We start from the raw sequence: 17,614 nt of genomic DNA on the forward strand, positions 1-17,614 counted from the left end.
CTCCGCCTTCTCCTCACGCACCACCCCTACTGTCATACCGATAAATCCCGAGAGCAAAGGGTGGCACGATTCCTCCCTCGCCCCTGCGGGCTGAAGGCGGGCACTAAAGCAGTGCAGTCCCAAGCTTCCCCTGCAGAAGCCGCGCTCCCCACTCAGTCCGGGGGCAGAGGGGGCGCGAGAGAGCAAGTGGGCGGGCGTCCCATCCTCCGCATCCTCCTCCAGGTCCTGGCGCACAGGGTGGGAGCGCTGCGCTGCGCCGCGCTGCGCATCGCGGCCCGCTTGCCGCCTGCCCCCTGCCCTAGCTGGGCCACCTCCCCGGGCTGCCGGTGGAGGGCTAAGAGGCGCTAACGTTACGCTGTTTCCGGTTTTCCAGCGGGCTCTGTTTCCCCTCCCAAGGCGGCGGCGGCTGAGCGGCGGAGCCCCCCAAATGGCCTGGCCAGATGCGGCAGGTTTGCTGCTCAGCGCTGCCGCCGCCGCCACTGGAGAAGGGTCGGTGCAGCAGCTACAGCGACAGCAGCAGCAGCAGCAGCAGCGAGAGGAGCAGCAGCAGCAGCAGCGAGAGCGGCGGCAGCAGCAGGAGCAGCAGCAACAACAGCAGCATCTCTCGTCCCGCTGCGCCCCCAGAGCCGCGGCCGCAGCAACAGCCGCAGCCCCGCAGCTCCGCAGCCCGGAGAGCCGCCGCCCGTTCGCGAGCCGCAGCCGCCGGCGGCATGAGGCGCGACCCGGCCCCCGGCTTCTCCATGCTGCTCTTCGGTGTGTCGCTCGCCTGCTACTCGCCCAGCCTCAAGTCGGTGCAGGACCAGGCGTACAAGGCACCCGTGGTGGTGGAGGGCAAGGTACAGGGGCTGGCCCCAGCCGGCGGCTCCAGCTCCAACAGCACCCGAGAGCCGCCCGCCTCGGGTCGGGTAGCGCTGGTAAAGGTGCTGGACAAGTGGCCGCTCCGGAGCGGGGGGCTGCAGCGCGAGCAGGTGATCAGCGTGGGCTCCTGTGCGCCGCTCGAAAGGAACCAGCGCTACATCTTTTTCCTGGAGCCCACGGAACAGCCCTTAGTCTTTAAGACGGCCTTTGCCCCCCTCGACACCAACGGCAAAAATCTCAAGAAAGAGGTGGGCAAGATCCTGTGCACTGACTGCGGTGAGTCGCCCCCTCCCTTTGCTGGAGAAAGGGGGGAGGGGCGAGGTGGTGGAGAATGGGGGTGGGGCGAGGAGGTGCTGCAGGTGCCCGGGCCTGGCAAAGTCCGGGCGCTGGGGGGTGGGGCCGCCCCTGGGCAGGGCGCCTGGCACGGGTGGGTGAGGGGGTTGGGGTTGAAGAGAAGGAGGATCAGGCTCAAAGTGTGCCAGGGGCGGGGGGCGGAGGGAGGCGCTGGCCTGTGCCAGCGGGGATCTGCGGCTGATGTATGGCATGTGGGGCTGGAAAGCTGCCATCATAGCCCAGTAGCGGAAGGAAAAACGGAGAGGTCCTGGCGGTGCTGGCCTGAGGCTCAGTGTCAGGAGTGACCCTCGGAGGCCTTGCCCGCTCTGCTCCCGCGGGCCTGCCGTGCCCAGGCTGGCAGGGTCTGCAGGAGCAGCTGGGCAGACTCCCAGGCTGTGAAGGCCTCCGCTTACAAGTTCTCCTAGGGAATGATCGCCCCCGCCCCCTCCTTCCTCTCCTGGGCTGGTTGCTCTGCTCATCCACACCGCTGGCGCAGGCAGAGTTGGACTTTTTCTGCTACTGTTTTCCGTCCTCCATGTGGCTCCAGTTTTTTTCTCCATCGTGATTGTCTGTTTTTGCTAAGCAGGTAGCCCATCTTTTTCTTAAGACTAGCAAGCAGTCACCTCTTTTTTTTTTTTTTTTTTTGTAATAGCTGTTTCTGGGGGATATTACAAGGTCTGTTGATTGCGATGATGATGAAAGAGAGTAACTTACTTCTGTTGAATGCTTTAAGTTCAGCTCTAACGTCTTACTCGCCAGATGTATTTGACTGCATCTTTCATCTTCATGATGTTGGATGCTGCACAGGAATGCAGGTGATTAGAAACAAAACACTGAAATCTGTAGATCTCTGCAGCTGGGAATGGAAGTCTCCCATGTCAAAAGTCAAAGAAATGTCAGTCTAAGAGCTTTTTCTTCTTGTCCCTGAATCCAGTACTTACTTCTTAGTAAGATATTTCAGATCAAATTGACCCACACTGGAGCATTTGGTGTAAGCCCGTCTCGTGCTTATTCACGTTGGGGTTTCTTTTTGTCCCAACTAAAGCTGAATTTGTTGGCATGTGGTATGACTTGCTGGACTGTGTAATCGCTGAATTATGATAGATGTCCTGTACTCTCATAGAAATTGGTATGTTTACCAGTTTACCAACTGATTCTAGGTAGTGTAGACAGGCTTTGTTTGAGTAGCAAAATATGTGTAACAGCTTATAGTAAGTTTTGCTGCCCTCATCTTTCTAGATCAATACCTATGACTTTTGGAAGCTTTCCTCCCCCACTCCCTTCAGGAGGCAAATTTTAGGAGTTTACTTATGGGAGTATATCTAGGCACTAACTGTGTTAAACTGTGATCACTTTAATGAGAAGAATCTTGGCAATGTCTTAATAAGAAGGGGAAAACTTTGGGGGATAACAGCCGTTTATCACCCTGACATTATCCTTAGGAATATCGTCGACTGCTTTTTAATATTAGTTTTATGTTCTGAAATGTTTTATGATGACAAGCAGAGACCAGCTAAGAATTTCTAGTTTTTTATTCTATTGAGTATTTTATCTGAGATCCCTTGGGGAGCTGTGAAACAGTATTATACAGTGGAAAATAGATAGTAAAAATATTTATTGAACCTTGTTCAAGGACAGCTTCTGTTTGGTTGTTGGTGAGTTGCTCCTGCATTTGCACAGTGTATATCTCCACATAATCCCTAGTCTGGGCTGCTGAGGACTTGATGGTCTTTGTCAGACAACCCCATAGAGTAACTGGCTTCTCTGCTCCCTTGTCTCCCTCCTTCTACTTTCTCCTTCCCCCAACACAATATGCCTCATCAATTACACATTGTTTGTTCTAGTGAGCATTTAATAGCTTAACAGTTGAATGCAGAAATCATGAAAGATTTGAGGGTCAGAAACATGGTCTGTTTCGAGATTATGATCATCTCATATTATCAAAATAGCATGTGTAGTACAGTTCTTAAAAAGATACATTTAGAACTGCAATCACTGGTAAAGGAAGGGCCCTCACATATCACAAATTATCAAGGATCAGGAATGTGTATGGCAGTAAACATTTTAGAATGCAAAAAATTGCTTTGAATTGATATTCAAAGGAAAGTGTATAAATAGGTACTATTTTGGGGAGCCTTATATAAGGGGATTAGAAATTAAAGAACCTATTTGTGAGACTTGTGGAATTGGTGATAATATAACAGAAGAGCATACACTGCATTTTCTTATTTTCTGCTGTGTGGTTAAAGAAAACATGTACTGGTAATGGTATATTAAATAAGGAAACAAAATCATCCTAACTAACCACAACACTGTCCTTGTGCTTAGCAGGAAATAACTAACAAATTCATTTTCTGTTTTCTATTCTAAAGAAAGCCCTCTGGGCCACAGGGTCATTGGGAACATTTTCTCCTTGGAGCAGATTTGCCCATTGCAAAATAGGGAAACTGGCACTTGGAAACTGTCGTCGTGGCCGTTATATTAAGCAACTGAGGTTGCATTGTTGCTTTGTTTAGCTAGTTTCGGGTCTGAGTGTGTGTAGGTTCTGAGAGGTGTGGTTCCCTGGGAGGTCATCTACAAAGCTTGTGGGGTTTTTTTTGGGGAGGGGCACCATATGGAGGGATAATATTGTGTTTAAAAATTGGCCTCAGGAGCATCAATGTGGGAGGTCACACTGGACCTCTTCTTATCAGTCCTCGTAAATGGCTCGTTTCCAACCTGAAATGTTGACCTGAAGTCTGTAATATAAGGTGGGGAAAGGTAGACAGGGGTCTTGCTGGAATAGCAAGACCTGCCAAAGTGGTATTTTTACATATCTAATGGGTATCATTTATCCAGAAAGAGTACCTCTGGTGATAGAGTTGAGTAAAATCTTTGCATTTCTTAGAAGATTGCATGTATAGAGGGAGGTGTTTTCTGTACCTTCTGTGGAAAGGCAAGGAAAAAGAGTTAGAAAGACCTTGCAGGGATTAGCAACTCTGTACAATGTTATAAAAGCATCCTGTTCTGCAAATAGTCCTGCATTTTAAAAGATGGTTGCATATATTTTGGTATAATTACACCCTATCTTGTTGTTTTCTTATATTCATGTTTTTAAGCAGTTTCCTTATTGAATAGATGCAGTAAATAGCATAAAAAATAAAGATCATTTCTTTCTTTGGGATTTCCTGATTAGCGGTTTTCCAGTGTATAGTGTACTTTGTTGTTAAACAAGGAAAGGTGTATTCCTGGAGAATTTTACATTCTTTAGGATAGTTTTAAATTAATGTGGCACCCAGATTCACATATTAGAGAAAGGTGGTTCACAAAATTCAGTATAGCAAAAGCGACTACATATTTTTAAAATGCTGTTTATTTAAAGAATCTTTTCTTCCCTAGCCAGCTGGAAACCCAGCTGTGCTGCAGCTTGAAGATGGGAAAGTGAAACTAGATTAGAAACTGACCAGTCCTAGTGATGAGTACTAGAGGCATGGTTGCAGATTTAAGGATTGAATTACCACCCTAAAGTCATTATTTCTTGTAGTGGCTGCTTTCCTTGGCAGACTGCAATTCTTGGGGCAGGAACAATAGCTTATCTCTGAGGTCTTCTTTCTCTGAGCTCTCCTGCCCCCCAGTGTTTCGTACTTTGCCTGGTTTATAGAAGGACTCTCCATCAGTGTCATTTGAATGGGTAAAGTCAAGTGAAGTTAAAGAAAGCCTCCAGATTAATACTAAAACAATCTTAACTCTCTGACCTGTGACATCAAGTCCTGTGCTGAAAAGCTGAGTTTGATGATAGCCTTTACCTGTCGCTATGGGAACCTTTCTTCCAAAAGAATCATTATCAACTAGAGTACTTAACCACAATGTGCTTAATCATTGTGCTGATTAGTGTTAATGGGATTTGAGCGGTGGAGAATAAAGATCTTGCTGGAAAAGACCCTCTTATTTTTTTTCTTTTGGAAAGTAGATTACTACTTGCCCACCCCCAAATTTAAACAAAAATAAAACAACCATGGTTTGAATTAACAAACAGTTTGGGAGCTAGGGATGGTGGTGTATTAACAATCAGGTGACTAACTTCCTCTCGGCCCCTAATCAAAGCAAATGTGTTTCCCCTTTACCATCCTCTTTTATCTAAGGAATTTTAATTTTATTTTCTAATATCAATTAGTTTTTTTCTTTACAAAATTATATTTATATTTTTGGAGCTGTAACACACTTATATGGCTCAAAATTCAGAAAATACATAAAAATATATGAAGAAAAGTTTCCTTCTTAACCCCCGTTCTCAGCTACCCAGGTTTAAGGCTCTGTGGTAAAATATTCAAGAATAATTTATTCTTGAAGTGTGTGTTTCTCTAAAAACACAATGTTTTTCAAAGTAGTCTTTTTTTTTTTTTAGATGGAGTCTTGCTCTGTCACCCAGGCTAGAGTGCAGTGGTACATTCTTGGCTCACTGCAACCTCTGCCTCCCTGGTTCAAGCGATTCTCCTGCCTCAGCCTCCTGAGTAGCTGGGATTACAGGCACCTGCCACTGCGCCTGGTTAATTTTTGTATTTTTAGTAGAGACAGGATTTCACCATCTTGGCCTGGTTGGCCTCCAACTCCTGATATTGTGATCTACTCACCTCGGCCTCCCAAAGTGCTGGGATTACAGGCGTGAGCCACCGCTCCCGGCCCAAAGTAGTCTTATATTTTCTTTTGACAGAGGAAGAATGTTAATTTTGCCATTAAGTCAATTTTGTGGTAAATTCTTCCCAGGTAGTACATATTTTCTTAACCTGGCCCAAGATCTTATCTACCTAGTTCTAATGATCTCTGAGTCCTCTATCTCAAGTGTCTAGTTAAAGGATCCTTTCTTCTCAATACGTTACCTCACAGATATAATTCAAGACTCAGGAATGAAAATACCAACTTATTTTTCAGATACTTTGCCATTAAGTTTTCCATGACAATACATTTTATAAGTCTTAATTGGGATGCTCAAAGGAGAGATCCAAAGTTTTATCACTGGGCTGCATCTCAACCCATACAGCAATTCTTATTGTTTCACCCACTTGGTGATCTCACAGTAGCGTCCATGTGGGAGATCACATGATTTCACAGATAAAAAGAGAAAACTCCACAGTGCATGATTGCTTTGATTTTCATTCAGAAGCCAGAGTCCCCAGTTGTCAATGAAGAGTTTGATTTGGACCATATTCATGCACAGCTGGTACAATTCCAGGGAATTTAGCTACCTGAATACTGTTCTGAAGTACATTTAAGGTAACTGATTTGAACATAGCATTAAAATTTCAGAGGAACAGGGAATTGCCATTTGGATACATAGGAAAAAAGTAAGTATGCAAATATCAAAACAGCAGAAGTCTTAACCCTCTAAACGCTGTTTGCTTAGTGGCATTTGGCAATTTTGAAAATTTGGGAAAGGAATGGTGGTATCAGTATCATTGAAGTTTCCCCAATGCAGTTTTCAACAACTTGTTCTTAGATCTTTCTTTGCAAGGTCTGAAGTGTTGTTAGTATAATTTGCACTAAAAGTAAGAGAAATTTCCCCCCAAATTTTGTGTTTGGATGGATGGGTGTATATAGTGTGGGGATTTTTGTCTTACTTGTTTCTAGCAAGTTAACCCTCTCCTCCCACTTACTTTTTGGAATTTGTACATAGAAATAAGTCCAGTTTATGAATTTCAAGAGATGATACAGGGAATTCTTTAGGAAACTAGGGAAAGTAGATGAATTAATTGGTAGAAGTGCTAAATTATGACAAGTTCGAACAATGACTTTTATCTTTAATTAAAGCAGACTTCTTTAAAAACAGTAATACATGCAGATGAATCTTGCTGAGCTAGAGCTCCATGTCAGATTGTAAGAACTGAAGCACACATAGAGGATGATTAAAAGGTATTAGGATGACATGAAAGGACATCCTGTACCCAGGCAAAGAGCTAGGGAGCTTTTGCCAGTCTGGGGTCAAAAGACAAATTCACACTTATGGAGTGTGATTAATTGCTGCTAATCAGCTATAATGTTTTTGATAATTATGAAATTACGTTAAGAAGCCTTCCTTCTCTGGCTAGTTGGGAGAATGTGGCATATGAGCTCCATTCTACAGTAACATTCCCTTCCCAGTTTGTATATGCAGTAAGATCCAAATAGCCATCTCCAGGGACCTTCTCTGGGACAGAGGCCTGACACTTCCGGAGCCTGTCAGCTCTGCTCTATGCCTCTGTTCAGGACCAGATTGTGCTGCTAGCCTCCTGAGTGTGGGACAGGACTGGTGGTTAACATTTCATTTACCCTTGCAGATGTTTCTAGAGCAGCAGAGGCCCAGGTACTGTAGAAAGTTTCTGTGTTCTGCAAGCAATGCAGACCTCCAAGATGTGATGATCAGATTACTTTTTTTTTTTCTCTCCCCAGAAACTGAATCCACAGTTCTGTTTATCATTCACAGTTTCTTGCCCTGTGCTGAGGACACTGGCTCCCTTACACCTTCTTTCCCTGATCTGTTATATAAAGACTGAGGATCCGTCTTTGTCCTTTATGCTGGGATGTTTTACTTGGTCTTGATCTTGATATTGATCCAACTAACAGAAGCCAGGCTGAATTAACATTCCTCAGAATTGAATGAGAGAAAGGTCACAAAATGGCTAAACACCTGGTCCAGCCCATGCAAAAGTCAGGACATCATGAATTCTATTGTGACAGTGATGCAATTTGATATCCCAAAAGTTTTATTACAAAAAGAACTTTCTTTTAATTCAGTCTTTTAAATGTTTGCTTCAACAAGTATTTAAATATATATTCTGTGTAAAGAACAAGTTACTTTAGAGGAACTGCATCAGATACAGTCGCCATCACCAATGAGCTTACAATCATATAACAGTAATTTAACTTAGAATATGATAAACACTATAAGATATGCCAACATAGTGCTTTTGGGAGGAGGAGAAGAGTCAAAAAGGAAAGAAAGATAATATCTGGTTAGAAGATTAAAGAACGTTTCTTGGAGAAGTAGTTTGAGAAGGGTTTCCAATAATCAGAGATAGTTGAGGTAAGAGTAGTTTGGGAATAGAGATGAATCAATTGATTAAATGTATTTCATGCAGCAAGAGCAGCATTCTCAGTATTAGAGGGGGGATGTTTGTGGAATAAAAAAAAAAAAAAAACAGAATGAAAGGGGAATGAGTAACCTGGAGTGGTAGATTAGGGTGATACTGTCTTTCTTTCTTTGCAGAGATGGGGTTTCGTCATGTTGCTCAGGCTGGTCTTGAACTCCTTAGCTCAAGTGATCCTCCCACTTTGACCTCCCAAAGTCCTGGGATTACAGGTGTGAGCCACTGCGCCCAGCCTAGGGTGATATTTTAATCAGTCTTGAATGCTAGGCTGACGAATTATTCTTAATTATATAAGTAGTATTTGAAGGCTTAGGTTAAAAGTAACTCGGTAACATTTTGTAGTTCAGTGAATGGGTCTTGCACATATTTCGTTAAACTTAGCTGGAAGTTTCGTGTTTTTTTCCTATGGCGTTGTATTCATGTTATTATAAATGGTATTATTAATTTAATTTCATTTTTCAGTTACTCATTGTAGTATGTAGAAATATCATTGTTTTGTTTTGTTTCATATATTGACTTTGTATGTTGTGACCTGAATACATTCACTTATTTGTTCTATCAACTTTCTTTTTGTATATTTCTTGGGATTTTCTATGTACATAATTGTGTTGTCAATGAAAAAAAGATATTTATTTTTTCCTTTCTAATCTGTTTCTCATTTGTTTCTTTTTCTTGTCTTATTACACTGCCTAGGACTGCCAAAGTACAATGTTGAATAGAAGTGGTAAGAGCAGACATTTTTTTTCTATTCATGCAGGAAAACATTCAGATGTTCACGATTAAGTATGATTTCAGCTAAAAGTTTTTAATAGCTGCCCTTCCTTCAAAAAAAAAAAAAAAGCCTACTCCAAACAGTGTAATGACTAAGAGTTTGAGCTCTGCAGTCAGATGGACCTGGGTTTAGAAGCCATCTTTTGCGGCCGGGCGCGGTGGCTCACGCCTGTAATCCCAGCACTTTGGGAGGCCGAGGCAGGTGGATCATGAGGTCAGGAGATCGAGACCATCCTGGCTAACATGGTGAAATCCCATCTGTATTAAAAATAGAGAAAATTAGCTGGATGTGGTGCCACATGCCTGCAGTCCCAGCTACTCAGGAGGCTGAGGTAGGAGAATCACTTGAACTTGGGAGGCAGAGGTTGCAGTGAGCTGAGATTGCGCCACTGCACTCCAGCCTGGGTGACAGTGAGGCTCCGTCTCAAAAAAAAAAAAAAGGAAACCATCTTTTGCATATTCCAGCTGGGTGATATTGGGCAAGTTACTTTCTGCATCTTAGTTTCCTGTAAAATGAAGATAGTGATAGCACTTAATAGAATTGCTATAAGTATAATGTAATAATGCATGTAAAATAATTAACATATAATTTGCTCAAAAAATGTTAATTATTAACCAGAGTGAGCAGGAAGACTAGGTAAATGAAAATATTAAGTTCCAGAAGAAGACCGGGGGCAGGCAAGTGGAAACATTTTTATGAACAACTATGCTTTTCACCCAGATATCCCCATTTGTTTCAACTTGAGAGTTATTGGGCTAGATCTGGTGGAGGTGGTGGTGAGAAGAGAATGGGTTATGTGCATGGTCTCATTGTGGAGACACCCATGTGAGTCCCAGGATATGAATGCTCTTTCTGTGGAGATCTCAAGTAGCCTACAGATCTTGATGTGCTCATAGGTATGTGTTGGTCAATTTTTTGAGAAGGCTGCAGAGAGATACTGTTTTTCTCTGTTTCACAAATGGGAGGACTAAGACGCATAATCCACAGTGTCTCTTTCAAACTCCCATCATACTAGTGGGGTGAACCAAGTTCTGGAGTCCTGCCAGCTTTGCTCTTTGACTTCAGTAGGTCTTATCTTACATTTTTGCTGTTGTCAGGAGAAGTTGCTGAAAGTCCCTGGAAGATGGCTGAAAGCTTCCTTATTTTCAGATAGGGTCCCTGACTCATCCTGCTTTGATTTGGGGTTTCCAGGGTTGGGGATGGGTTCACACTCATCCTTTCTCTTTTCCTGTTTCTGTAGTGAGTTGTAATATATCTGATGGCTTCCCAAGGTCAGAGGAATAGAGATGTGATCATGTAACAGGTGACATTTTTTGAGTTTATGTGATTTTATTTTTATTTTAAATAATTAATTGATATGTGAAACCTGATGAAAGTATGAAACTTTACTCTTTAAGTGTTTGTAGGACAAAGACTGCCAATTATTTTACATGCATTATCTCATTTAATACCCATAACAATTCTATTAAGTGCTATCATTATGTTTATAGAAAATGAAAACACAGAAAGTAATGCATTTGGGGGTTCTTCCTCTAAATATTTGTTCGTTATTATTACCCCGCAGGTCTTTGGCTGGCCATGAATCCCCTGACCTCGAGAAGTAGTCTTTATTTTTTCTTATTCTGAAAGTCTTAGTATTTGTGGCCTATATTATTTATATAACACTTATCATTTAATGCCATACATTGCTAGTTATCCTTTGATGGGCCAGTATCTTATCTCGTTTACCTGGTGGTAAGATCTTTAGGAGCAGTAACTTAAAATATGGTGAAGTTTTAATATTTGATTGCTGGTATTGCCAAGTAAAAGGGGAGCAGTGGGAGCATTTGCTTTCTCTACTGCCCACTTTTTTCCTAGACACATTTCAAGATTCATCAAATGACAGCCCAGGCTAAGGGACAACCATGGAAAGTGCCTTCAGACATTTCAGTGAGGGTGGAATTTTGCTTCCTGATCATGTTTCAGTTCTGTTTTGTTTTTTTTTTCTCAGTAGTCCATAGTTTCTTTATTTTCTTGCAAGTAATTATCCCCTTTTGTTGAGTTTTAGAATTATCTGTAGGTAGTTTTTCTCATGTATGTCAACATTTTGGCTTGTGTTCTTTTTCTGTGTTTTGGTTAGTTGGCATTCTGCAAAATTTACCAGTTTCACTTGCCACCTGAGCTTTTTGGATATTCCTTATTCTGGTCTCTCACTGGAATGCCCAGATACACTCTTAATCTGGCCTCTTCATGCTTCAGGCTGAATACCTTCAGAGGTAAGAGGTATGACCGGGTGCCTTTTTTGTAGTAAGCTGAGATCACGAATTAGGAGTAGCACCTTTTTGCCTAGTAGACAATTTAGGGGCTTTTGGAGGCCAGTACTGGTTCTTTGATCGCTGGTTTTCATTTCGAAAGGGCGGTGGTGGGAGCCCAATGCTTTCTCCTAATGTTTCTCCTTTGGCATGTTCATTCTTTCACCATTCCCTTGAAATGAGGCATTTTCTGCCATGTCTGCTTGGCTGAAATATTGGGTAGGGTGTGGCTTCTCCTCCAGCTCCAAGTTGGACACCACCTTGCAGAAGGCTGTGGCACTCAGCGTCCTTGAGTCTCTGAGTCCCTTCCACTGGTGCCTTTGGCCATAGGTATGATCTCAATACAGCACCTTGCCACACTTGCTTAGACCAGCAATAGATTTCTTAAGCACTGCCCCATTGATGCCTCTTTTCTGGAGTAACTTTGTATGGCTTTAGAGAGGAGGGTTTATTTACCAGTCAGGATGGAACAGGTAGTGATTAAGCAGATGATCTGTCATGTCTGAATCTCTGTCTCTGGATGAGAGAAAACAGCAGGGCTGCATCCAGGGCAACTTTTCTAGCACTGTTATGGTTGATTTGATTTTAGGGGAAAAATAGTGAAAACAAAAATTTTTTCTAAAAAAGAAAGGAGTCTCACACCATGGCAGGATCCAGTTGTCACAGGATGAATCCAAGGCCTGTAAGTGAAGAGTTGCTTTTAAAGGACTCTGAGACTTCCAAAGACAGCCTGTCTGACTGCTTACTGTTGGTTGGTTTCTTTCTCACAGTCTGTTTGTATGGGTTTTACTTCTGACCCTCTCTTACCTGAGGCTTCACCTCTCTCACCTCATCCCACCTGGCTTCCTTCCTTTCTACTTAGGCCTGCTGATAGAATTGCTCTTCTCTGAATGTAACATCCATTCTTCAGCCCCCATTGTCAAGAATCAGGAAAATTTCCAGAAATTTCTAGTATAAAATTCCCAACCCTTCCTTAGACCTTAGGTCTGACAGACCTAGTGGGGAGGTAGGCACAAGCTTGGGATAGGATGAGGGTGGAACCAAATCCAGTAAATCTGGCTAAGTTTCCCTTAGGTTGGATTCTTTTGGACATAACATGGAGTTTTGTTGTTGTTTTTTTTTTTCCCAGAAGTCATCTTCCATAATTCCAGGTCTCATTTTCAAAAGGAATGCTTTCTCCAAAAAGGCTAGTAACATTCACTGGTGTCTTAGTAACATATACATTAAGTTGTCTTGGGCAAGTACTGACAGAGATTCCTTTCAGATGGCACCTCCAGAGCTCAGCCCAGGTGATTCAGGCCAATGCTAAGAAAATCCCACCATGTAGGGCCACGTAGTATTACCATCTGGGCAGGGCCAGACACTACCACCTCTGAGAGAAAGGAGAAAGGTCTTTCTGCTGGAAAGAATCTAATTTGTAAGTTGAAGGGAGGCACATGGGTGGCTCCCAGATTGGAAGGGAGCCTTCCATATTTGTTTCTTACTGTGTAAATTATCTAAGTAGGTTTCCACTGTGTATGGTTTACACTCAGTCAACTGAGAGGGCAAACGGGAGCTGGAGCTGAGACTGGTTCCCTTGGAAGTGCTGTTTTCACCTCTGCCAGGCTTTCCCCTGCTTCACCTATGCCCACTTCTCCTGTGTGGTGTTATAGCCTCAGGGCCTCTGGTGAATGGTCTGCCTTACGTCCAGAACTTGTTTTACAGAAGTAAAAAAAGTTAAAAGCATTGGTTTTAGATTAGTTCTGTAAAGGGAACACCTAAAACTAGTGCATCCTAGGGAGCTCTGTCTAAAAGAAAACATTGAGTTGGTAAAGAGTCCCAGTGGGTCTGATGGGCTTCATTGGGTCAAGGTCATGAACCATATATATATTTTTTAAGTACAACAGTTTACTTTCCTCATGCCTGAAGTTAAATAACAGCCTAATCATTCCAGAGTAGGAGTGAGTGTTCTTATTGTAAGAGGGAGAAAAGGGCGATCGATAGTGCTGCTCTGTCCACATGACTCAGGGAGTAATCCAATGACATAACTCTCCATTCTAGGGTTCAAAGATTACTTTCTGTGGAGGAGTTTGCTACTAACAATGTGGCTTTGGGAGAGGAACCTTATGGTTGGCTTGCAGTTGACCCAGTCAGCCTTAAAAAATGAAGCTGGTTTGTGGATCCTGCCATGGGTTCCTCCAGGAATGTTGTCATAGTGTTTGGTTTTCTGACACACCTCTTTCCCCTCTCCCTTCCTTCTCAGGTCATTCCATCACCATGTCTTCTTTCGACCACTTTGTAGAGGGTACAGTCCCTTAGGGGTTGTCCTTGGTTCTTCTCTCAATTTATGAAATCTAATTTTAAGATTTCATCTGTTCATAGCAGAATGGTTATGACTGCACGCTGGAGTATTTTTTTTTTAGACAGAGCATTGCTCTGTCACTCAGGCTGGAGTGCAGTGGCAGGATCTCAGCTCACTGCAACCTCCGTCTTCCAGATTCAAGCAATTCTCCTGCCTCAGCCTGGAGCTGACTTTTAAAGGCGAGTCTTTACTCTGTGACTTACTAGCTGGATAACCTGGGGAAAATTAATGAACCTCTTTGTGCCTCAGGTTTCCCGGCTACATTATGGGGCTCACAGTAATACCTACCTCATAGCATTGTGATAAAGATTTGGTGAGTTACTCCACATTAAGTGCTTAGAGAACAGTGCCTTCTTATAGAAAACATTCAATGCAGACTAGCTGCAATTACTGTCATGTCTGTCACTAGTGGAAAGAGAATGACTTTTGATTCAGATGGGTATGTGACTCTGTTCCTGACTGTGTTCCTTACTCACTGTGCAAACTTAGGGAAAGTCCCTTAATTTTTTTGAGTCCCAGTTTCTACCTGCCTATGACAGTTATCAGTTGTGGTATGGCAAAACACCCAAAATGGAGTTGCTTAACACAGCAACAGTTATTTGTTATAATCTCTCACAGTCCTGGGAATTGAGGGACTCAGCTAGGAGGTTTAGTATCTTTCATGTATTTTAGTCAGATGGTGGCTGAACAGTCAGTTGTTGCGACAAGGTCATTTCAAAGTTTCTTCTCTGACATGTCAGGCAAATAATTCTGGCTGGTTTTCATCTGGGAGTGTAGCCAGGTCTGAGGACCAAGGACCTTGCCTGGGTTTCCTCACAGTACCAAGGCTAGGCCCAGGAATAAGCATCCCAAGGGAGGGCCAGGTAAAAGCTCTATTGTCTCTTAGGGTCTAGCCTCAGAAGTCACATAGCATCACATCCACCACATTCTACTTATTAGAAGAGAGTTACTAAGTAAGACCTGACCAGATTCAAGGGGAGGAGAATTACATACCACCTTTTGGTGGAAGGAGGGTCAAAGCATTTGTGGACATTACAGTTTGACCTCTGGCACGAATTATTTATATTCCTCACCCATGAAAAATATACTCATCCCTACCCAAAACCTCCCCCCGGCCCCCTGGTCAATGTCTCATCTATTATGGCATTAGGCTCAGGTTCAGGAGCCAGGGTCTCATCGTCTCAGTCAGGTCTGTGTAAACTTGAGATTCCTCAATGCGGTTCCATGAGTACAGCAACTCGAGTACTGCTCCTCTTGATCTGAAGACTGAACTCAAGAGACAAGTTATCTATCCTCTACACCAAATACAACACTGGGATAGATTTGGGATAACTACTACAGATGCTGTTTTAAAAAATTGGTAACACTTATATTTAAAAATGACTCTTTTTTTTTCTTTAGATTTTGAAATAATTTCAGACTTATTATAATACAAGAAAGTTGCAAAAATAGTACAGAGTTCCCAAATACTCTTTGCCTAGCTTCCTCAAATGACACAACATGTAAAATGATCAAAACCAGGACATTAATAGTATGGATGCAATACTATAAGCTAATCTATAGGCCTTATTCAAATTTTGCCGATTGTCTTACTAATGGCCTTTTCCTGGTCCAGGATCCAATCTAGAATCCTACGTCGCATTTAGTTGTCATGTCTCTTTAATTTTCTATCTACAGCAGATGATTCCATTTAGAAAGGAGGGAAACATGAGTCTCTAGTCCCTAGCAGTTTTGAAATCCAGCCTGGAATGTGAGTAGGTCTCAGTCCTATTGCCTGGGAATGGTTCTTCACTGTTTGTTGTTCTACCCTATGGTTCCTGGTTCTGTCCTCTGAATTACTCTTTTTCCATAAGATGTAGCCCGTGTTTGCAGCTAAGCAGTTTTCTCAGCCTGCTTCCTACTTATAGATATCCCTTTTCATCCAAGCTGGTGATGTTCCCGCTGGTATAATAGCCCCCTCCATCCATGCAGGATATGTTCCACCCCCAGGGGATGTGTGAAACCGCAGCTAGTACTAGGCCTTATCCGTACTATGTTTTTCCTACACATACATGCATATGATAAAGTTTAATTTATAAATTAGACACAGTAAGAGATTAACAACAACACATAATAATAAAATAGAACAATTATAACAATATATACTGTAATAAAAGTTATGTGAATGTGGTCTCTCTCTCAAAATATCCTATTGTATAAAACCATGGAAAGTGAAACCATAGATAAGGGGGGACTACTATATACTTCTTTTAAAAAGTGTATGGTTTTTCCGGTGAATCTTATTGGGGTTTACTGCCTTAGACAAAAGCCACACCCACAAATCTTCTTAACATAAGCTCTTCTGTACTTTGAGTTCCCTCTGAGGCTGCAGTGGGATAATACTCTTTAAGATTTGTAGAATTCCTATTATTTAATAGAAAGGATCTGTGAGGCACATTCTTAAGATCTATGGGGAGGCCTGGTGCAGTGGCTCATGCCTGTTGTCCCAGTACCTTGGGAGGCCAAGGCAGGTGAATTGCTTGAACCCAGGAGTTTGAGACCAGCTTGGGCAACATAGGGAGACCTCATCTCTACAATTTTTTTTTTTTTTAAATATTAGCCAGGCATAGTGGAGCATGCCTGTTGTCTCAGCTACTTTGGAGGCTGAGGCAGGAGAATCACTTGAGTCTGGGAGGTCGAGGCTGCAGTGAGCTGTGATTGCACCACTGCACTCTAGGCTGGGGGACAGAGTGAAACCCTGTCTGAAAAACAAAAACAAAAAAGACCCACGAAAGGACTTTTGTTTGTCTCAAACATTCTTTGAGACATTGCCTTTGATCTTTCCGAGGTCTTAACAAAAGATATAATTCAAAAAGTCTCAAACTGAGCTTAGTATCTTCTTGCCATACCCTGTTATGTTTAGGACACTCCTATCTTAAATAACAGCATTTATCTAGTCTTCCAAGCTGTTAGAAATGTCAAAATCATCTTTGAGTCTTTTCTCACTCTCATCCCCTGTATAGAGGACATTGACAAGTCATGACAGTTTTTATTACTGCAAAGTCTCCCCAATCCAATTCTTTTCATTCATGATACTCTAGTTGGAACTTTTATTTTCTTTCTTTTCTTTTTTTTTTTTTTAAAGATGAGATCTTACTGTGTTGCCCAGGCTGGAGTACAGTGGCTGTTCACAGGTGTGATAATAGCATACTACAGCTTGGAACTCCTGGGCTTGAGCAATCCTCTCACCTCAACCTCCCAAGTATCTGGGACTACAGCCATGTGCCACTGTGCCTGGCTTCTAGTGGGATACTTACATCTCACCTAGCCTGCCTTAGTAGCTGTAAATGGAATTCTCTAGTTTCAGAGTCTCTGTTCTCTTCTATTATCTATTGCTAGGATTCACTTTCTAAAACAGAGTAATTATCTCTTCCCAACCCAAAAATCTTCAATAGCTTCCTATTTCCTGTGGCATAAAGAGAAACTTCTTCACAGGGCATGCAAGACCTTCCACAATTTGGCTCCCACCTATCTGTGATCCTTAGTCCACTCTTCCACATTCACTCTTTGCCATAGCTAAAATTATCTACTTGACAATTTCAAACAAATTTTACATTTGTATCCTTTAGTGCTTTTGCTTATTCTGTTTCCTTGGCTTAGTATGCCTTTCCATTTCCTCTTCTCAGTCAGTTTCTTGCCTCCTCTTCCTTCTGGGCTTAGCTCAGATTCCACTTCTCCTCAAAGCTTTTTGTGATCCCCTCAGTCAGAATGAATCATGGCCTCCTGTGTTTCTGTAGCAGTTCATTGCTCTTCTGTAAATATAAAGGCCTAGTCTATCACTTGGCATAGTCAGATGGGGGAGGAGGGCAAGTGTGTGTGCGGTCCTCCAAACTGTGAGCTTCCTGAGTGCAAGATGGAGCTGCAGCAAAAGATGTATCTT

General features: G+C 42.6%; 1 protein-coding gene across 1 annotated transcript in view; it reads left to right on the plus strand.

The window, feature by feature from the left end:
- Positions 1-245: 245 nt before the first annotated feature.
- NRG2 (neuregulin 2) overlaps positions 246-17,614 on the plus strand; it is a 198,482-nt gene continuing 181,113 nt past the window's right edge. Inside the window, exon 1 of the mRNA XM_011997268.1 lies at positions 246-1,134. Coding sequence (XP_011852658.1) covers positions 441-1,134 — 694 coding nt within the window. The 5' untranslated portion in view covers positions 246-440. The remainder of the gene's footprint in view (positions 1,135-17,614) is intronic.

Source organism: Mandrillus leucophaeus, unplaced genomic scaffold (assembly GCF_000951045.1).
Source record: "Mandrillus leucophaeus isolate KB7577 unplaced genomic scaffold, Mleu.le_1.0 Scaffold534, whole genome shotgun sequence".
Lineage (NCBI taxonomy): Eukaryota > Metazoa > Chordata > Mammalia > Primates > Cercopithecidae > Mandrillus > Mandrillus leucophaeus.